The sequence below is a fragment of the Manis javanica genome, chromosome 10 (genome assembly GCF_040802235.1).
Source record: "Manis javanica isolate MJ-LG chromosome 10, MJ_LKY, whole genome shotgun sequence".
Classification (NCBI taxonomy): domain Eukaryota; kingdom Metazoa; phylum Chordata; class Mammalia; order Pholidota; family Manidae; genus Manis; species Manis javanica.
Genome location: NC_133165.1, coordinates 86,337,612 through 86,358,378, shown reverse-complemented (window position 1 = coordinate 86,358,378; position 20,767 = coordinate 86,337,612). Strand labels below are relative to the sequence as shown.

Here is a 20,767-nt window from a genome sequence, read left to right as displayed (position 1 = left end):
AACTCATGGTTTTTTTGGAATTGAGGAGAGTGACTTATTTTTCCACTCTTGAAAATTCAGGGAGAAGCCAGGAGGGGAAACTGAGAAGCAGGAGAGATGGCGCTTAACCAGCAGTGTCCTGATAGGGAGTGTGCTTCCTGGTTGGAGGGATGCATTTGTGGGTGTGGACAGATGATGAGGCTCCAGGGAGGGGTTACCCGAGGAAGGGAGAGCCCTCTGACAGCAGGGGTTGCTGAAATGAGGGAGCAACCTCCAAGAGAAGATTCAACATTTTCTTTTAAGTCGGGAGAGGTCCAAATTGTGTGGAGAGACCTGGACCTGGTATTGAGAGAGAGTTCAAGGGAAGCAGCTGTCCTTCCCTCAGTCCTAGAATAAGATTGAGACTATCCTAGATGAGGTGGTGTTTTTTAGAGGAAAAGTCTTGGGCGTGGATTTGATAGGATTTCAGAGTTATGATGGGTCTGTTGAATATAAATGGTATCCACACCCCAGGACGTAGAATTTGTTAGTAGTGTAAATGAGGGCAAAAGGTTGTGCACACAGGTATCTATGCAAAGGTGAGGTTTCAGGTTTCCAGGGTTGTTTGTTTGTTTGCTTGTTTATTAAAGTATTATTGATATACAATCTTATGAAGGTTTCACATGAACAACATTGTGGTTTCAACATTCACCCATATGATCAAGTCCTCATCAGGTTTCCTTTGGTGTCAGTGGAGAATCACTAAGAGTCCCAGGCCTTCTGAGGGGGTCACTTATAATCAGTTCCACATGGGGGTTCAGGCGACCCCTAGATTGGATCTCAACAGTGATAGAATCTCAGAAATGGTGGCTGACATCCCAAAAGAAAATCCCATGTAGCCAGGATCATCACATGCTTATTCATAAACCCCTCTATTTACAGTAACAAAGTCCCTTCACTCACAAACTCAAATTGGGTTTGAGGAAGTTCTCCTGTGATGTTGGGCCAGAAACTTGAGGGACAGACAAGCTGAAAGAAAGGGTTATTTAGAACCAGAGCCTAGGCGTGCATGTTGTGGGAGAGGCATCTCCTCCTGACCCGGAGTTTTCCTCGGACCCCTCAGTGAAAGACCGAAGACACATGGGCCTCCTCCTATTGTAGCCTTTTATGCTGGGTGGCCTAATGACTGCACCCGGGGGTTATATTCTGTGCTAACTCTGGCCCTTTTCTCCATCTCAGATTATATAGGGAATGAATGGGGACTTTCCCCTGCAGATGGACATCCTAGAACTTTCTGGGCCTTCCTAGACTGCACAGACTAAAAATACATTAGCCTGGGTTTTATGATTTTTCATATCATTAGTTGTATTTCTTTGAGGCAGAAAACGTGCTTTGTGCATATCATGTTATAGAACCTGGGGCAAAACTTGGAGATTTAGGGGATGCTATTCTCACTGGATGGAGAGGTATTTGAAGATGGAGTAGTATAGACTCTTAAGGAGAAGAGAAGGGAGACATCATTGAAAATAGTACTTTGAGTTCATTCTCTGACCTGCCACCACCCCAGGGCTAAGACAGTGTCTCCGACCTCCCCGATGTTGACTCAGCCTGTGATGCAGTCATTCCTATCCGCAAGGAAGAGGAAAGTCTGACTGGATTCCTAGGCCAGAAGCTTCACATCAGGGAGGATACTCTAGAAGGGGTTTTCCCTTTAGATTTATGTACTTTGCTGGGGATGTCACTTTGGGGAAGGGCTCATGAAAAAAGAATCAGGAACTGCTATCTCGATGATCCCCCGCACTTCAAACAGGTTTCTTCCAAAGCACACCAGACAAATGGATGGCTGTCCTGTCCCTAAAGCCCTCCAGAGAAGGGTTCCCTAAGTCAGTGCTCAAGAGCCTAGTGACCCTCTCTACACGGGTAAGTCCTTTCTTGCATCAAGCTTGAAGTCATGTCCCTGTGTGCCTCTCCCCACAAAAAACTTGAACATTCATCAAGGGTAGTACTGAAAGGGAAAGAAATCTCCTTGTGGAGAGAAGCATCCATGCCTGATTAATGTCTGTGGTAGATCTGCAATTTTCATGGCCTGATTTTATGCATGAGTGAGGTATGTGGCTGACTCCATAAACAGTACTCAGAAATTATTTTATTAATTTATAGTTATGCCAGCTACAAGAGCCTCAGATCCTTTCTCTCCCCTTTTAATCACTGCTAAGCAGGTAGATGTCCCCCCTTTCCATGGCTTCTCATAAACCCATTTCACATACATCCTTTGCCTGTACGCCCAGATGCTCCTTCCTGAACATGCCTCCTCTATCTGGGAACCAGTCACGGCAGCATCTCAGGTTGCCTCGGGGGTGAGGATCATTATTGCTGAAGGAGATTCTTCTCCCAGAATAATACCTTCTAGAGGAAGGACATCAGCGATTAAGAGGTGATATTCACAAGATGCTAACATGCTGTGTTGGCTAAGGACCCAGAAACACTTGAATCTTGTTCCAGACTAATCACAGCTGCTTGGAAGGTCCTGGAGGGGTTGTTTTCCTAGAGAAGAAAACAAGACAAGACAAAGTGACACTTTATTACGAACTGGAGCCTTGGTCCCAAACCCTGAGGTGGGGCTCTGATGCTCTAGGTTAGACAATGTAGGTAGGTCCTCACCTAAGCTAGGCTTGCCAGGCAAGCTAAAAACAAAACAGTTCCAAGGCTGGCTTTGCCTCTCTCCCCTAAGCCAGACCCACACTGTGATGTTACACTGTTAGTTGGGAAGGGTGAATCCCAACTACACCCATCCAAACCAGAGGGAAGGAGTAAGTGGGTGGATAGAACAGTGTCTGCCCTGTGTCCACCTGCCCACCTGCCCACACTTCCACTTGGCTAATTGAGAGAGAGCACTCGAGTGGAGGAAGATCACTGGCTGGGCTTTCTCCCCTGGCACATAAGCCCCAGGCCTCAAGGTACTCCTCCAGGCTCCTAGGCAGAGAGAAAAGAAAGAGCTGACCACGCCTCCTTTCATGGAAGACTAGCTTGCTTTTTTTGGTGTTTGTTTGGTTTTTTTTTTTTTTAGCTTTTTTGTTATAGAAAATTCTGAACATATAAAAAAGAAGAGAGAATAGTGTAATGAAACCCCACGTGCCTATCAGCAGTTATCAACATTTTTCCAGTCTTGCTTAATCTATTTCTCCCCACTTAATTATTTTATTTTTATGTTTTCCAGATTTTAAACCAAATCGCTGGTATCATGTCATTTTACCTGTAACTATTCAGTATGTATCTCTGTTTGATAAGGGCATTTAAAAAAACAACTATCATGCCATTATGAAATCTAACAAAATTAACAAATTCTTTAAATTGTCTAATGCTCAGTCCACATTCAACTCTTTGTAGTCATCTTAGCAACATATTTTTTTAGAGTTCATTTGTTTGCCATTAGATCCCAAGGTTTGCATTTGGCTATTATGTTCCTATTCTGTAACAGTCCTCCTTTTGTTTTCTGTGCCATTGATTTGTAGAAGAAACCAGTAGTTTGTCTTGTAGAATGCTGAGAGGTTCTTTTTGTAACTCACCTATCAACTGTCACCCTGAAGCAGTGACTCTACTCACAGAGAGAGTGACCCACTCTGAGCCCTCCTCCTCCTTGAGGCGGGTATCTTGCTCTGGAGCCGTCTCACCCTGGGGAAGTGGAGGAGGCTCTGGAAGTCCCGCCACCAAGTCCTGTTGAGGCTGCCTGCTGATTAGCCCTTGAATCCATTCACTTCTCAGCCAAACTAACCACCTCCAATCTTGCCCCATGGTCCATTTATTGCACCCCTGCCAGAATGGTTCCTCCAGAATGCATGTTTAATTATGTTGCTCTCCTATTTACAATCCTTCAGTGACTTGACATGCCGTTAGGATAAAGTTCTCATTCTTTAACATGGCCAGGCCCTTTGTGACTTGGCTTCTCCAGCTTCTCCAGCCTTGTCTCTTGGTATTTGCCCTCACGGTCTTACCCAGCCACATCTGTGTCAGCACCTTGAACCCGCCGTGTGCTCTCACCTCTAGTTGTGACCAGTGCTACCCCCTCAGCCTCACCTGGCTAACTCCTGGTTTGTTTTCCGGACCCCGGCTGAAGTGCTCCTCCCTGCTCTGTGCTGCTGCGGTGCCCCCACAGCCCTGCTTATCTCCCGTCCTAGACCTTTAGTCTGCAAGAGAAGGGCTGTGTGGCCCTGCTCACCGCTGTATCTCCCGTACCTGGCACAGAGCCCAGCACGGAGTATCTGCTACTTCTTATCAACTGCATGAATGAATTTTTATGCTAATTTTTCAAGAGTAACGTGGGTAGTTGTTCAGAGTAGGAAAGTGCATATGACAGGGGCTTTTAATCTAGAAAACATATAATAAAACTAACAATTTTAATACCTTGAATTAGTTGTGCACATTTCCTCCTAATAGCTCAGAATTTGAAGTTTCCAGCTAATACTTAATTCCATGGTAATTTTTGGCAAATTTTTATTCAGTGGGTAATAGCACACCCCAATTAATTCTTTTTATGCTTGGGGTAATCATTCAAATTCATGCCCTTGGTTGCAAATAGAATCTCTGCTCACTCCAGAGATCTTTCTCCTATCTGGGGTCAAACTGAAGCCAAAGTATTACCTCAGTACAGAGCACATTTGAAGTGCTTTCAAATGTGTGCTGTTTGTTGCTTTTATGGGAGAGGGACTGCATTAGAGGCCTGTCTGCCATCTTTCCACAGGCTCTTTGGGGGCTTGGTGTTGGACATCAAACGGAAGGCTCCCTGGTACTGGAGCGACTACCGGGATGCACTCAGCTTACAGTGTTTGGCCTCCTTTCTGTTCCTGTACTGTGCCTGCATGTCACCTGTCATCACCTTTGGGGGACTGCTCGGAGAAGCCACTGAGGGACGCATAGTAAGAACTTTTAACCACTTCTAATGGTCCCAAACAAGACTTAAAATATTGTGGTGGCAGTCAAGTCCACTGAGGCAAAAACTCGTTGGATGAGAACTCAGGAGATTGGATTCTTTCTACTAAATTACTATATTCTTCTAACTTCATACCCAGCGGCAACAGTTCTGCCATTAGAATAGATGCTCTTTTGCTTGAATATTAATTTCAGTAGCTGATTTCCCAGTTGAATTGCCCATTGTACCAAGGATAGAAAATGATGTACTGATGTCATTTGAAAATAAGATTCAAGGTGACTCCATATGCTAGCTTGTAGTGTGAACGGTATCATTGTGCTTTCTGTATATATTTAAATACTGGATTGAGTCACGGCAGAACAGGACTTAGGGAATATGTGTGGATGGATTTGGGCATCTGAATTATCAGTGATATTCATTTACAGGAATATTAGACAGCATGTACACTTCACTCTTGCTAAGATGAAACTCAAGCAAATGCCTTGTCAAGGCACACAGGAGAGCTCAGCCAAGACTGTGCACCAACTCGTGTTCCTCATTACAGATGGGCTGCAGATTCAGTGATGCTTCTTTTCCCCCCTCCCTCAGAGTGCAATTGAATCCTTGTTTGGAGCTTCCATGACTGGGATTGCATATTCCTTGTTTGCGGGACAGGCTCTCACCATCCTGGGAAGTACTGGGCCGGTGCTTGTGTTTGAAAAGATTTTGTTCAAATTCTGCAAGTAAGACATTGGTTTTCTGAAAACTAACTGGGTGTGTTATTGTGCCGTTAGGATTGAATGTCAGAGTCCTAGATGAGTATAAGCAGGAAAATACCTTTCTGGGCTGCACAAACCTGAAGGAAGAATACCATTTGGTCTGTTGTCCTGACCCTAGGTAGCACCATACCTAAAGTAGCAGTTCTCCTAGTCCTAAAGAGTTTTATTAATGTCCCTCAGACATCACTGAAGACTTAGCTTTTTAATCTTTAAGAAAACTTTCCCTACTTGATTCAAACTATTCCCTACTTAATGTAAATCCATTTCCATTCTACGTTGATTTTGAATTTGGCCTAATACCCACCCTTGACATTCTGGTTGCTAGTAGTAGTGGGGACTCAGCCAGGCCACCATTTCCCTACTTTTCCTATAAAATCTCTTTTTCATTTTGTATTAGAAGTAGGAGCATGTGGAATAAGGATCAACTCCTTTTTCTTAACTGCAAGAAAAAGATTTTAATCACAGTGGGCAGAAGTGTGTGTGGGACCACTCCTTCCTTCCCCACTTCCCATGCCTTTGCTGTGGCAAAGTCCACCTGTGAAGGAAATCTTGGTCACAGCTGTCCCAGGACAGGATTTAGGAGTGAAGTCAAGGGAGAACTAGGGATAAAAATGGGCTGCAGTACTGGAATGGATAATATAAGATGAATTAACCACGTTTCTGAGCCTTTGTCTCATAATGCTGTCCACCCATGGTTTTGATGAACTTTGGTGTTGTTTCAGGGACTACGCTCTGTCATATCTCTCTCTGCGAGCTTGTATTGGACTGTGGACCGCCTTCCTGTGTATTGTCCTTGTGGCAACTGATGCCAGTTCCCTTGTCTGCTACATTACTCGCTTCACTGAAGAAGCATTTGCGTCCCTGATTTGCATTATTTTCATCTACGAAGCAATAGAAAAGCTGATTCACCTGGCAGAGACCTACCCCATCCACATGCACAGCCAGCTGGACCACCTTAGCCTATATTAGTATGTCTGCTTTCTGCTTGTCTTTTTTTTTTTTTTTTTTTTTTGAGCAAAGGGCCTGAGGTTAATGGCTGATGTAGTAGGCCAGGCAGCGCTTGTAGCTTCTGTTAAGGAAGTATCTTGGCCCTCTGGGACACAGAACTCTGAGATAGGTGTGGAGACTTGAGGGCTGCCAGAGGAGAACAGTCAAAGGTGATGATGGAGAGCATGGACTAAGAGTGAAACTCAGAGGGACTTGAGAAATACTTCCCAGAGCACATCTGTTGGTTCCAAGCATTGAGACAAAGATAGGCTGCAAATGTAAAAGGAAGAACTTTTTGTCAGGACTTGTGAGACTCTGGACCATGTTGTTAAGATTCTCTGAAAGTGTATGCAGGCTACTCTCAGGTAGCATTAGGTAGAGATACATTAATAATTCCTTACAGATCCATAGGTCTCTTGCTCTGTGTTCTAAAGATCTAGAAATCTATTTGCTCACCTAGATTTCAACTGAAGAGACTGTGTTTTCTTCACAGGCTCAATATAGTCCAGATAAACTGGAAAAGAAACACAGTATTTGGCTGTGTTTTCAGCCATCTAGGAGAGGCTGGTCCTATAAAACACTTTTTCTCTGGTATAGTATTCTATGAATTATGATGAAAGACCCTCATCCTTTAGTTTTGTATATCAGGTTCCCTCCCTCCTGGCTGTACGTATCAGATACAGCAGGTCTGATGGTGAACAATTTCAACCTGAAAACTGCCCGAGCAGAGAGAGCACACTGCCTGGAGGTGTCTCCTAACTAGCCACAATGTAGTTTTATAGATTCTAGTTATCCATTCATTAACCTTTTTAAAAAAAATAATTCATATAAAATTTAAAAAATTATTTTTTTACAAAATAACCAATAGGGAGCATAGTCTTTTCAGCCTAGTGGATTGCCGGTTGGCATTGGAGTTCTGGATTGCTCATTGGCATTGGACTAAGGTTCATTCTTTGATTTTTTTTTTTAAATCATTCACTTATCCATTTAACACATTTTTGTTGTGCACCTACTATGTTCCAGGCACTGTTTTAGGTCCTGGAAACATAGTGGTGAACATGATAGACAAAGGATCTACCCTCATGAGGTTTATATCCTAGTAGGAGAAGACAGACAAAAAACAGACCTGGACTGAGTAGACTGGATCTGGATACTGTAACTCTTTGTTAATAAAACTCAAGATGGTATTTTTCTTAGTCGCATTCCACTGTTGGTTCATATGGAACTGATGTGAAGCTAAAACTCTCCCATCACTTTAAATGATGTTATGTTAATGTGTGGATCTGATTTAGTCAATAGACTTACTTTTTCTTAAGAGCAGTTTTCATGTTCATAGTAAATTGAGCAGAAAGTACAGAGAGTCTCTCCATGCCCCCTGCCCCTGCACTGCACAGCCTCCCCACTATGAACATTCCACATAAGACTGGTATGTTTCTTGCAATCAGTGACTGTATAGTGACACACCGTTACCACCCAAAGTCCATAGTGTACATTAGGCTTCACTCTTGGTATTGTACATTCTATACTTTGATGAATGTATAACAACATATCCACTGTTATAGAATCATATAGTATAGTTTCACTGCCTGAAAAATCCTCTATGCTTTGCCTACTCATCTGTCTCCACTACTCCAACACCTGGCAACCACTGATCTTTTTTACTGTCTCCATAGTTTTACCTTTTTTCCACGATGTTATATACTTGTAGTTATACAGTATGTAGGCTTTTCAGATTGGCTTCATTCACTTAGTAATACACACTTAAAGATCTTCTCTATCTTTTTATGGCTTTATAGCATTTCTTTTTAGTACTGAATAACAGACAGTCCATTGTCTAAATGTACTACAGTACATCCATTCACCTACTGAAGGATATCTTTGTTGCTTCCAGGTTTGGAATTGATTTTTTATACCTAAATGTAGGACTTTATAACTTTTCTTATTACTTTTCATTTCGTTGGCTTCCTATTATTATAACCTGTTGAGATCTTTTTGAATTTTAATTCTGTCATGCTATATCCCTAGAAGGCATGCTCATAAAATACACAAATGGACAAGCAAAGTTTGTGGGAATGCCTATGTCAGTTGAGGCATGAAGCATGATGGGACTGGGAAGCAACACGGTGGCCAGTGGGACAAGTGCAGTCGGGTCTGGTTTAGACGGAAGAAGGGGACTGGGAAAGCCAGAGACTGGCCAGGGTAGAGGGATATTGCCAGGGATAATACAGTGTCAGGAAGAGCTTGTGTACAGTTTCAGGAGGCTCTGATTGTGAAAGCAAGACTGTGATGGGGGAATAGGGAGCAGGATACCTAGGCTTGGAGGAAGCTGTTGAGGGCTGAACCGGGTATCAGGTCCTCCTTGCTATGTAGATTGAGCTTCATAGGAAGAGCCTGAGAGAGAGGAAGAAAGTAAGGAAACTGCTAGTTCCACCCAAGACCCACACATAGATATGAGTCTGTCTTTAGTAATGACTGCCTAAAAACCTGGAGTGTGGTTGGGCCTACAGATGGGCCTCAACCAAAGGACCAGTCTCAAGAATCTGAAGTTGCCAAAGAGAAACAAGGCAGGTGCTGACAGGGCCTTTAGCCCAGTCATGGCTAGAAATATTGCACTGCTTGCTTACTGCTTTCCTCAGGAATCTTTCTTTTTCCCTCAGCTGCAGGTGCACTCTCCCGGAGAATCCCAGCAATCACACCCTGCAGTACTGGAAGGACCACAACATCATGACCTCAGAAGTCCCCTGGGCCAACCTGACCGTTACTGTGAGCACTGTGCCCACCAGGTTTAAGAGGGCCTTCGAGGTAGAAGTGGGAGAGCCAGCCCTTCAGCAAGCTCTAGTATTTTCAGAAATAAAGCTTTTTCTTTAAGTCTATTCATACTGAATCTCCCTCTTCAAACATTCTCTTGTACATAAATAGAAAAGGTTACCTCTCTCTCCTCTCCCACATGCATCCCACAGAGGAACCCTGCACTAGGTATATATGGGAATGAAACCGGGCAGGGCAGGGGAGCAGATCCAGTTTTGTGGGGTTGAAGAACATTCAAATTTGGAAATCCTCTGTAATCTAAACAATACAAATTGCTAGGGCCCTGAATCTCAAGTTTGCTTGGGATAATTCTGGTTTCATTTTCAGAAGTATCTTAGTGAGGATCATAAATACTCACCCCACTTGGAAGGAGCCTGTGTAAGGAAGAGCCCCACAGCTGCAACTGTGGAATGACAGATGAGTGGTGGCCTCACAGGGCTGCAGCTGTTTTTCCCTTATGCCTGCCTTCCATCAGCCAGGATGTTTGTCCCTCCAGGAATGCCAGGAGCTGCATGGAGAGTTCATGGGATCTGCTTGTGGCCATCATGGACCCTATACTCCTGATGTGCTCTTTTGGTCCTGCATTCTCTTCTTCACCACCTTCATCCTCTCAAGCACCTTAAAGACATTTAAGACAAGTCGCTATTTCCCAACCAGAGTAGGTAGCATGCTCATGTATATCTTCTCTGTTAGAATTCTAATATAACAGAGCCTGTTCTCAGGTGCCATGCTGCTTGCTGAATTGAGTGGCAGGTGAAGAGCTCCAAATGTCCTGATGAGCCACGCTGTGCCATTCTCTTCTTCTAGTGTCTGGCAGCCTCCTTCATAGATGGGTAGTGTGGAATGAAGGGTTAATACTTAAAAAAACTTTTTGATTCAAAAGTGCCAGGTGAGTTTAAGGTGGTAGTAGTGTTCTCTAGAAGCTATTAAGTCTCATTTCCAGGATGCCGGGACATGTAGCATGCAATAGTTAGAGCTGGCTCCTAAATATGGTAAGTTGGGATGATCTCTTTGGGTAGATAGGGGGCCCCAAGGTCTCCTCCTAGGGGTGGCTTGTATAATAGCTTATGAAATCACTGGTCACTTTGGCTGCAGCAGCTAAAGTGCTCCTGACTTGGTTTGCCTGTTTAAGTCTCAACCTTTCCCTGATGCAGGCGGCACTGTTTGTATCAAGACCAGTTTTGGTGGGACAGGATTAGAGGCTGTGTGTAGAGTGGCTAAAGGGCCCTTTGCTTTGAAAAGGAGTTCATATCAGGAGGAAGTGGTTTTTCTGTAAGTGAGGCTTCTTTCCATCAGGCACATTTGCAGAACAGGATGTGTGTGAATGGGTTGAGGGCTCATTTGATTAGATATTTACTGCATACACATACATGACTAAAACACATTCTTAGACTTCACTGAGCCTATACCATAGTTAAGGGAGGCACATGTTAAATAAGTTCTAGGTCATTGTTTCTGGACAAATAGTTAACAGGTAGCAGTTGTGTATTAACTCTGCTCAGGCTTGGGTTAAATGTTAAATGCTATGGGGGATGCAGGAGGTTTAAAACATGGTTTCTGACATCATGTAGGAGGGAGAAACACATGGAACAACCAGGTGCAGATGAGACAGTTGTGAAGAGTTAGATGCCAACCTGGGATGTCAGTGCCATAGGAGTTCAGAGGTGAAAAGGGTCACTGGGCCCTGGGATGGTTAAGATGGGCTCCATGGGGCAGCTGCACATTCAGAGAATTTATGTAACATTTGGAGGAGAATTAACAAAACTGGGGATGAGGAGGCAGAAACTCCCTTTCGAAGGAGAGCAAAGTCATATTAAGGTATTAGTGATGTTATGTGTGCCTAAGACATATTTTGATCTGTCTCTGCTAGAAGTTCAGATTAAGACAGACACTGGGCATTTCAGAGGCATTGTATGTTATTAAAGCTACACTAGTCCTTTTAGGGACAAATGGTAATCTGTGCTATGGAGAAATATAAAGCAAGATAGGAGTATAGGATGTGCTGGGATGGAGGTAGTGACCAATTTTAAGTAGGATCATTAGAGATGATCTCATGGAGAAGGTGATTATTGAGGGTATGTAAAGGGAATGAGGGAGCTACTTGAGAGGTGACCCGGAGAAAAAGCATTTGCAGTTAGAGGGATGAGCACGTACAAAGGCCCTGGGGTGGGAGTGTAATGTTTAAAAACAAAGAGGTCTGTGTGGCTGGCACAAAGTGAGTGAGTGGAAGAATGTTAGGAGTTGTGGTCAGAGATGTAATGATTCCAGTGTGTGTGGGCCTCATAAGCCAAGAAGGCCTTTTGGGTTTTTAACTTAGTGACATGAAGAAACATTTCAGGGTTTTGGTGGAGGAATGACATGATCCAACTTATTTTTGAAATTATCATTCCAGAAGCTTTAAAGTAGGGCAGAAAAAGGTTAGGAGTCTGCTGTAATTACTCAGACAAGAGCTAATGGTGACTTTGATTTGGATAGGAATATTGGAGGTGGTGAGAAATGCTCAGATTCTGGTATGTTCTGAAGATAGAGCCAGCAAGAGTTGCATGCAGATGGATGAGAAGTTAAGTAAAGGAGAAGAGGAGTTGATGTTGCCACTGAGGTTCTCGGCTAGCATAAATGGACCTTGGTTGGTCCCAGAAAATCTTATTCTAAGTTCTCAGAACCATTGCCTAAGTCTGGCCTGAATGCACCAAACATAAGTCTTCAGAGGATGGGGTGGATCATATTAGAGTTTGTCAGATGTTTCATTGTCCTCCGTCATATTCACTCTTTTGGGGCATTAACTTGGGCTTATTAACATACTCCTACTGTTTAAACATGTATATATCAATTCAACTGTAAAATTAAAGCATTTTTCTGAGGATTTTTAAACCTTTTACAATGCTAAATTCTTTTCTACTATATTTAGCCTACTAAACCACTTTTCCAATCCTTTCTCATGCCAGGTGCGTTCCATGGTGAGTGACTTTGCTGTTTTCCTCACTATCTTCACAATGGTGATTCTTGATTTTTTGATTGGAGTCCCATCACCAAAGCTTCAAGTTCCCAGTGTGTTCAAGGTAAGCAGGTCTCAGGATGCTTGGTGCCCTCATGTAGTTGCATAGAATCTGGTCCTGATTAGTTTTAAAGGTCTTCCGTATTCCTTACCATTAGTTTTACAGTCCTCTAAATCTGAACCTTGCTCCTCATGCCTTACCTTTCAGAGAAGCAAACCATTCAGGCTTGGCTGAGTTCAAGTCAGAAAAGTTAGAGAACAGAAAACCTAAGTTGTTACATGAATGTATTCTTTAACAAGTAAAAGTATTACTTACTAAGGTAAAAATATCACTTATTATTATTAATGCCCCTTAACTGTTCTTAATATGTTAAGATTTAAAACAATGGAACATGCACATTTATAAAACTACCAGATACTGTGGAAATGTGGGTCCCTCGAATAAGTCTGGTTTATAGCACTTCCATTGAGCATCAGCTACCTTAAGGGCACTGGGAAAGAGGACAGAGCTAAATGCAGGGCTGGGCCCCACCCCTCAGGGCCTTGCCTGCGAGGAGACAGGTTGGGTAAGGGGCCTCATCAAGAGTCTAAAGCTCCTGCCGGAGGAATTGTGACATCTCTTCAACCCTATTTCACTGTTTATTTGTATAATACTCTATAATATTTTCCCAAAACCTATACAAAAAGTGAAGCAAATGATCAATACATGGGGATTCCAAATCTATTTGAGTTTGGGGACATGAGCTGAGTAAACAGAGAAGATGGAAAAGCTGATCACCAGATCTCTGCAGAGTGTAGGGGAGAGAAAACCCAGGTCTATGCAGTGCCTTGAGAAGAGTCATAAACTCAAAGAATGGGAGAGGCTGGGGAGAAGAAGGAAGGAGGGATAAGGCTGTCCCTGACTTGTTAATGCCCCTACACAGTCAGCCTTTGTCTTCCTTTTCTCTCTCTTTCTCCCTAAAGGAGCCCTGGTTAAAAATATCTTTTTCCATATTGCCTGCAAATTAAAAATTTTTATTTTGTTAAATTTGCTGAACTACCACATCTTAGAAACTTACGGATTAAAAAATACCCTCTTTAAAAATATAATACCTCTGAGAATGTCATTCTTACCTTTGTGTGAATGAGCACAATGAGCTTTCTCTCTAATGCCTAGCTGAGGTCATCCCTGCAGGAGGAATGAATTTGTGTAAAAATAAGTAATTTGGGAACATTAAGCAATCCTTGGAAAGGTTCTCTGATGGGTAGAGTTAAGATAGTCAGAGGGCACTGAATTTCTGGGACATCTGGGAAGAAGGCCTCTGGGAGGTAAGAGAGATGAGAAAGGAAAATGGAAGAGCATCAAAGAAAATGTTTCTCATTGGCAGGCCTCACTTTCAGAAAGCAGAGAAGAATTTTCTTCTTTCTTCCCTTCCCTATTATACCACATCACCCCCAGTCTAAAGACTAGTACTATAAATAATGGGTTAATGTCAGTCAGGGTTTAATAAATTTTTATGTTGGTATCAGAATATAACTATCATTTAAAACATTGTTACTAAGGCAACACAGATCCTGTAAACTTACAGAACCTAATCCTTTCACGTTTTTGGGACTTGGTAGTGCTATTGAAGAATTTAAGTCCTAGAGTCACAACCAATATGGAACCAAATACTTTGGATATAATAGTCTTTGAATTGTTCATTGTATTTGGGTTAATTCTGAGCCCATTTGTATTTCTGGCCTCTTATCCTCTATCACTACTTGCCAAACAAGGTGAACTTTTCTTCCCCAGAATACCCTGGAGCATTTGTAGATCTAAGAGAGTTTAGGGATATCATGACCAGTCAAATAAAATGCATGAACCATGTTCCTACAGGGGCATTGTGGAAGGTCCTAGACCAAATATGTCCCCAAGTTCAGCAGTCTTGGGCTCCTCTCTCAACTCGAGTGCATGGGCTCTGTTTGACTGCTCGTGGGAGAAGCCCCTGAACCAATCCAGTCTAAACACATGAGATTCCACACAGCTGGCTCTATGTTGCCTTTATTTGTGATATACATTACGTGGCTTCTGGAGGGGAACAGTGAGGATAGTCAGGTTATTTATGTTTGTCTTTGGAAGTCATTAGATTCTTTTTTGACAACAAATTTTGTTATTAGTTATATTTCACTTGGGCTAATTTTGAGATGAAGTTTCTTTCTCTGTACACAGGTTTGGAGGGTAGAGGAAGGAAATGAAGGATTAATGAATATTCCACAGGAAGTTGATCATTGAGCACTGACTCTTCAAAAGGGATTTGGAACAAGGCCACAGATTTTTCTAAGGACTTGTTGCATTTCATACTTTTTAAAAAAAAAAAGATTTCTCATTCAACAGTAAAAAGAAGTGTGGATATTGTGATTCAGTTTGATCTGTTTTGCCCTGATGGCTATAGGTAACTTAAAATGAAAAATAAAGCCTTGCTTTTTTCCCTTTAGCCAACAAGGGATGACCGAGGGTGGATTATTAGTCCCATTGGCCCCAATCCCTGGTGGACTGTGATAGCTGCAATTATCCCAGCTCTTCTCTGCACTATCTTAATATTCATGGACCAGCAGATTACAGCTGTCATCATTAACAGGAAGGAACACAAGCTAAAGGTAACAAGAAATTCTGACTTGGAAGAGCTAATGCCAGCTTGTTACATTTTTTATTTTGGGGTAAGCTCATTTAGACTAGGAACTATAGAACCTGGATAGAAGCAGTCATGGAAGGAGCTCATAATGGGTTTCCAGGGGTTTCCAGTCCCTCCATTAACAAACAGATTGGTTTGGAGATGAAACTAGAGTAAAGCGTCATGGTGTGGTATGAAATAGAGCCCATACTCCATTACTCTCCTCGGGCCTGTGGGGAGGGTGGGTGGGCAGAGGCCCTCATGGCTCCTGTGGAGCCATATGCTCTGAGGCAGATTTATCTTCCTGAGGTTCAGGTCAGGGCATGGGCTGCTGTTCCCAGGAGGCAGGTATTATCCCACTGGTGTCTGTTACTAATATTTCTGGACTGGACCTTGAGCCCAAGGATCCTAGGGAGGTAGGCTTGGTTCCAGTATATTTATTAGTGATCAGCTTTATGCCTTCATCTCTGCTCTTTCCATACATACTTGGCAATATATGTATTTGGCAAGGATCAGGGGGTGTTTGTAGGAACTCATTTCTCTTCAACTCCTGTAGTGTCTACTATCTAGAATGGTCAAGATATATCTTGGTCTCTGGTTATTCTGCCAAGAAAGGATGAATCTTTTAATGTGTGAGACTCAGGATAAGATCTGGGGCACTTGAATAAAAAGTAGATATCGGCATGTATAGGATAAAGTAAGGTTTCTCTTTTTCTTCTCTTTTCCCTCCAAACCAGGAGGGGCTGGAAGGCTTGCCTGGGGTCCCTGGACCCTTTCCTCCTTACCCCTTCCTGCCTTGGGCCTGAGACTCTTAGCTCACAGTTAAATGCCCCACTATAGCCAGCCCACTGATGGTGACAGAGACTCTTTTTCCCCACAGAAAGGCTGTGGCTACCACCTGGACCTGCTGATGGTGGCCATCATGTTGGGTGTCTGCTCCGTCATGGGCCTGCCGTGGTTTGTGGCTGCCACTGTGCTGTCCATCACACATGTGAACAGCCTCAAACTGGAATCGGAGTGCTCTGCTCCGGGAGAACAGCCCAAGTTCTTGGGCATCCGAGAACAGAGAGTGACAGGCCTCATGATCTTTGTACTGATGGGCTGCTCAGTCTTCATGACGGGTATATTAAAGGTAATTATTCATTCACTTCTAAGGCAAATATTGAGTGCCTGATTTGTGCTAGGAATCATATTGGGTGCTGGGAATACAGTGGTATGCCAAATAGATACACATATAAATACCTGCCCAGAAAGAGCATGTTCTAGTGGGATAAAATGGATAAAATGTAGCTGAGAAAGCTAGTTAAGAAAACAAACATGGTAATTATAGAATGTGTTAAGTGATTAAAGAAAACATAGTGTTCTGTGGTGATACAGAAAATTAAGGGGGTGCTGTTAGTGTGGTCAGAGAAGGCCCCTCTCAGGAGATGGTATTTAGGATGAGATGGACCCAGCCATCCCATGGTTGGTGGGAGATGACATGGGGGGAAGGGAGAAAAGCAGTTTTCAGGCCCTGAGATGGGAAAGAGTGATACATGTTCTAGCAAATATCAGGGCCAGGGGGGCTCAAGGGTGTTGAGTCAAGGCAAGAGCACAGTGAGATGAGATTGAAGCATGGACAGGGGCAGGCAGATCATGCAGGGCCGAGGCTGATGTTTAGACAAGTTTTTTAGGGTTGGGGAAAAGTAGAAGCAGAGAGACCCATGAGGCTATTTCAGGTGGCTTGAATAAAGAAGGTGATAACAGGGACAGATAAAAGGCATGGCCTCTGTGTATCATTGGGTAGAGGAGGGGACAGCAAAAGTAATTCAGAAGGAGCTACCAGAGAGGCAGGAGGGAACCAGTAGGGTTGGTGTCAGGGAAGCCAAGCAAGGGGAATGTTTTAAGAAGGAAGGATTGGTTAGAAACTGTCTGAAAGATAAAGGCTGAACCAAGGCCACTGAATTTGTGACCTGGAGGCCTAAGGTGACGACAAGAGCAGATTCAGTGAAACAATAGGGCAGATTCTGAATTACCGGGAGCTGAAGAATAATTAGGAGGTGAGGAAGTAAAGAGAGTGTGGGCAGACAACTCTGCCAAGAGGTTTTTCTGTGAAGTAGATTAGAAAAATGGGCAGTGGCTAGTGTGAGATGTGGAGTTAAAAGAGGATGTTTGGAAAGATGGAACCTACCTTGAACACGAGAAAAAGTATATATTTTTGTGGGTGTAAGGCCTGCATCTGGGAAAAATGGGACGAAAAGGAAAGTTCTATGGTCATATCACTAGCCCCACCCATTCTGGAACACACTGACTTATTTCCTTTGCCTCCTTTCCCCCTCTTGTTGATGAATCTTCAACTACCCCAGCCTGCACTGCAAATGCTATTTAAAGGTGAGAACTGAGAGGAATGGTAAAGGGTTCTAAACCATCTTTCTCTCCACTCCGTCTTGCCTCCTTTCTTCAGTGCCACTTACCTCCTTCCACTCTCTGTCCCCAGCCCTACCTCCACTCCCACCTCTGGCAGGTGCCATCTGGAGGAGCCCAAAGTTTGCTGTTCCTGCAGGACTGTAACTACAAAAGCATGGTGGCAGACATCGCCTGGCCTCTCTGTAACCGGCTCAGGAGGAGTCTTTTGGGAAGCCATTGAGTAGCTCTGCCGACAATGTCAGCACCAAACTGAGTTGCCTACACACTCTGGGGCTGTGACACCATAAACTCCAATGGGGGTTTTCTTGCTCTTGGAGGAGTTATGTTTGGGGATGTTCTTTAGCCTCAGAACAAAAGCATGCTGAGTTTAATCTTCAGCTGTGAGACTTTCCTTGACTTGCTTTCTACCTGCCTAATTTCCCTACCTCATAGAGTTGCTCTGAGGTAGATAGATTGATAGATATGATGTTGCAGGTGCATGTATATATTCGTGTGATATAATAATGTTGGTATTTCCCCCTATATCATTCCCTCTCTGATAAGATACCTCCCTACTCCTGCCCTCAAGTCTCTGGTTAGTAAAAAAAAGACTTTTTTAGTTCATGTTAAAACACACCAAATCTCTGAGGAAATGATAGTGCGATTCCAAAAGACTTTGTGTGTTACACAAAAGGAGATGATTGTGTGGCACAAAAGGTATCAGTTCTGTGTAAGAGGGGTGTGTGTGTGAGTGTGTGTGTGTGTGTTGCCTGCGTGTCTGCCCATCCCCTGGGGGAGGAAAAGCCAGACAAGGATAGGAAGTGAAGCCTATGGCTTAACCAGGACCAGATTATAGTCACATGTAATTATTTCATTTCAGAACAAAATGATTTTTACCATTCTCAGCTTCTGGGTTGGCTCCTACTTCCAAATCATATAAAGGCAGCAGAAACTAATGCAACATTTTTACAGTTTTGTGACATTGCTTCCTTCTTGGAGATTAAAAATTTTATATAGTCTTTTGATACCGAATTTAATTCCTGGTCTCTCTGCCCTTTGTTTTCAGTTTATCCCGATGCCAGTGCTCTATGGAGTTTTCCTCTACATGGGAGTTTCTTCACTACAGGGAATTCAGGTATTGCACGGGTCAGCCCAAACGATGTCTTCTCACTGTGAGCTCACCAGTCCTGACTAGGGAGGGACAGCTTCCAAAAGGAAGCACAAACCGGGTCTTGGGAAGCCATTTCCTAATCTTGCTGGTTAGACATTTCTTTGGACATCGGGAAAAATATAGTCATGTTGGCATGAGGGCACAGAGACTTATGGGAGGGCTGGCTCGATGTCATGGTTGTAGTCATTTGCTAATTATCAACAATTATTAGGCATGTGTTAAACACTAGGTGCTTTGTCAGATGCTGGTAAACTTAGATCTGAAAGGTTGGTCAAGAACCAAACCAGCTTCCACACGTGGACAGTGCTATTAGTGCCAGCCCAAAGTGCGTGTGAGAGTTTAACTGGGGGTACATTGGTGAAGAAATTGGGGAGTGGTGGAAGCTGCTCCAGGTGAGCCAATTATTACTTCCTGCCATACTCTGCCTTTTCCCATGTAGCAACTCATTCCTCTAAGTCCTTTGAACAGAGAAAATCAGGAGCTTGTCCCTTGGGTGCCCAGGTGATAACTTAGCTGCTGCTGCTTTTCGTGACTGCCTCCTCTTTGGTTTTATGCAATGTCCAGTGGTAATTCTTATACATTGAGTTCTGATGTGACCTTGGGAAGGTCATTTAGTCTGTTTTCCTTTTTATAATATAAGGAAGGTCATATTTTCTATGTTCAGAATGTTGTTATGTTTTATTTTATCTTTTTACTATAAATAATCAATGAAAAGCTACCAACTCCTCAAAGAACAAGTAAGAGATTTGGTTTTGATAATAAACAGAAAGATGCCATTGGTTTATTTTGTTTTCAACACTACCTGAGGAAGATCTCTCTCAGGAACCACCATGTGGGATAGGAGAAAGAATTTGAACATAGAATTAGAAAAGATGATTTCAAATTTTGGCTGTCACTTACCAACCTTGGCCAAATTACCTGTTCTCTCTGTCTCAGTTTCCATTTCTGTCCAGTGGCAATGGTATTACCTACCTTTCAGAGCAGGTCATGTAAGTAGCATGCATGGGTCTAACAAGGCTTCTGACCCAGAGAAGACTCCCGAAAACAATGCCAGTTTCCTCCTTTCAGTTCTTTGATCGTCTGAAGCTCTTCGGGATGCCCACAAAGCACCAGCCAGATTTCATCTACCTTCGGCATGTGCCACTGCGCAAAGTGCACCTCTTTACCCTCATCCAGCTGACCTGCCTTGTCCTGCTGTGGGTCATCAAGGCATCTCCAGCTGCCATTGTCTTTCCGATGATGGTGAGTTTTTAAAAAGTATTACTTGCTTTAAAATAAAATAGATATAACATAAAATTTACCATTTTTAAGTGTACAGTTCAGTGGCCTTAAGTATGTTCACATTGTTGTGCAACTGTTACCACAATTCATCTCCAGAACTCTTTCATGTAATGTGTACATGCAACACTACACATCAAATATAGCCCCCTCCTCCCTCCCACTAGCTTATGGCAACCACCATTCTACTTTTTGTCTCTATGAATTTGACTACTCTTGTTATCTCATATAAGCAGTCATATAGTACTTGTCCTTTTGTGTCTGGCTTATTTCATAGCATAATGTCTTCAAAGTTCATCTAAGTTGTAGCATGTGTCAGAATTTTCATTCTTTTTAAAGGATGAATAATGTTCCACTGTGTGCGTATTATATATACATATATATATATATACATACATACCACATTCTGTTCTGTTCATTTGTCAATAGGTGCTTGGATTTTTTCACCTTTTGGCTATTGTAAATACTACTGCTATAAACATGGATTGCACAAATATTTGAGTTCCAGATTTCAGGCCTTTTGGGTATATACTCAGGAGTAGGATTGCTGTATCTTATGGTTGAAGTATTTTTAATTTTTTGAGGGACCACCATACTGTTTTTTATAGTGGCAGCACCATTTTACAATCCTTTCAGCAGTGTACAAGGTTCCAATTTCTCCACATCTTTGCCAACACATATTTTCTTGTTTTTGTTTTGTTTTGTTTTGTTTTTGGGTAATAGTCATCCTAATGCGTGTGAACAGGTATCTCATTGGGGTTTGATTTACATTTCCCTTATGACTGTGAGCACCTTTTCATACGTTCATGGATATTTGTATACATCTTCTTTGGAGAAATGTCTGTTCAAGTCCTTTGCCCATTAAAA

At 42.8% G+C, this 20,767-nt stretch overlaps 1 protein-coding gene across 6 annotated transcripts in view; it reads left to right on the top strand.

The window, feature by feature from the left end:
- Positions 1-20,767, top strand: part of SLC4A8 (solute carrier family 4 member 8) — a 96,272-nt gene that overhangs the window by 60,131 nt on the left and 15,374 nt on the right. For 4 of the 6 annotated variants that reach the window (XR_005054154.2, XM_073213504.1, XM_073213510.1 and 1 more), the window contains 10 exons: positions 4,697-4,871; positions 5,474-5,607; positions 6,366-6,611; positions 9,288-9,393; positions 9,935-10,096; positions 12,384-12,497; positions 14,891-15,052; positions 15,947-16,198; positions 18,518-18,586; positions 19,691-19,864. Coding sequence is in view for 5 of the 6 variants with exons in the window: in XM_073213504.1 (XP_073069605.1) it covers positions 4,697-4,871; positions 5,474-5,607; positions 6,366-6,611; positions 9,288-9,393; positions 9,935-10,096; positions 12,384-12,497; positions 14,891-15,052; positions 15,947-16,198; positions 18,518-18,586; positions 19,691-19,864 (1,594 nt within the window). In the remaining variant the exon portion in view is untranslated. The remainder of the gene's footprint in view (positions 1-4,696; positions 4,872-5,473; positions 5,608-6,365; positions 6,612-9,287; positions 9,394-9,934; positions 10,097-12,383; positions 12,498-14,890; positions 15,053-15,946; positions 16,199-18,517; positions 18,587-19,690; positions 19,865-20,767) is intronic. The other 2 variants (XM_073213505.1, XM_073213507.1) reach the window with 2 other exon arrangements.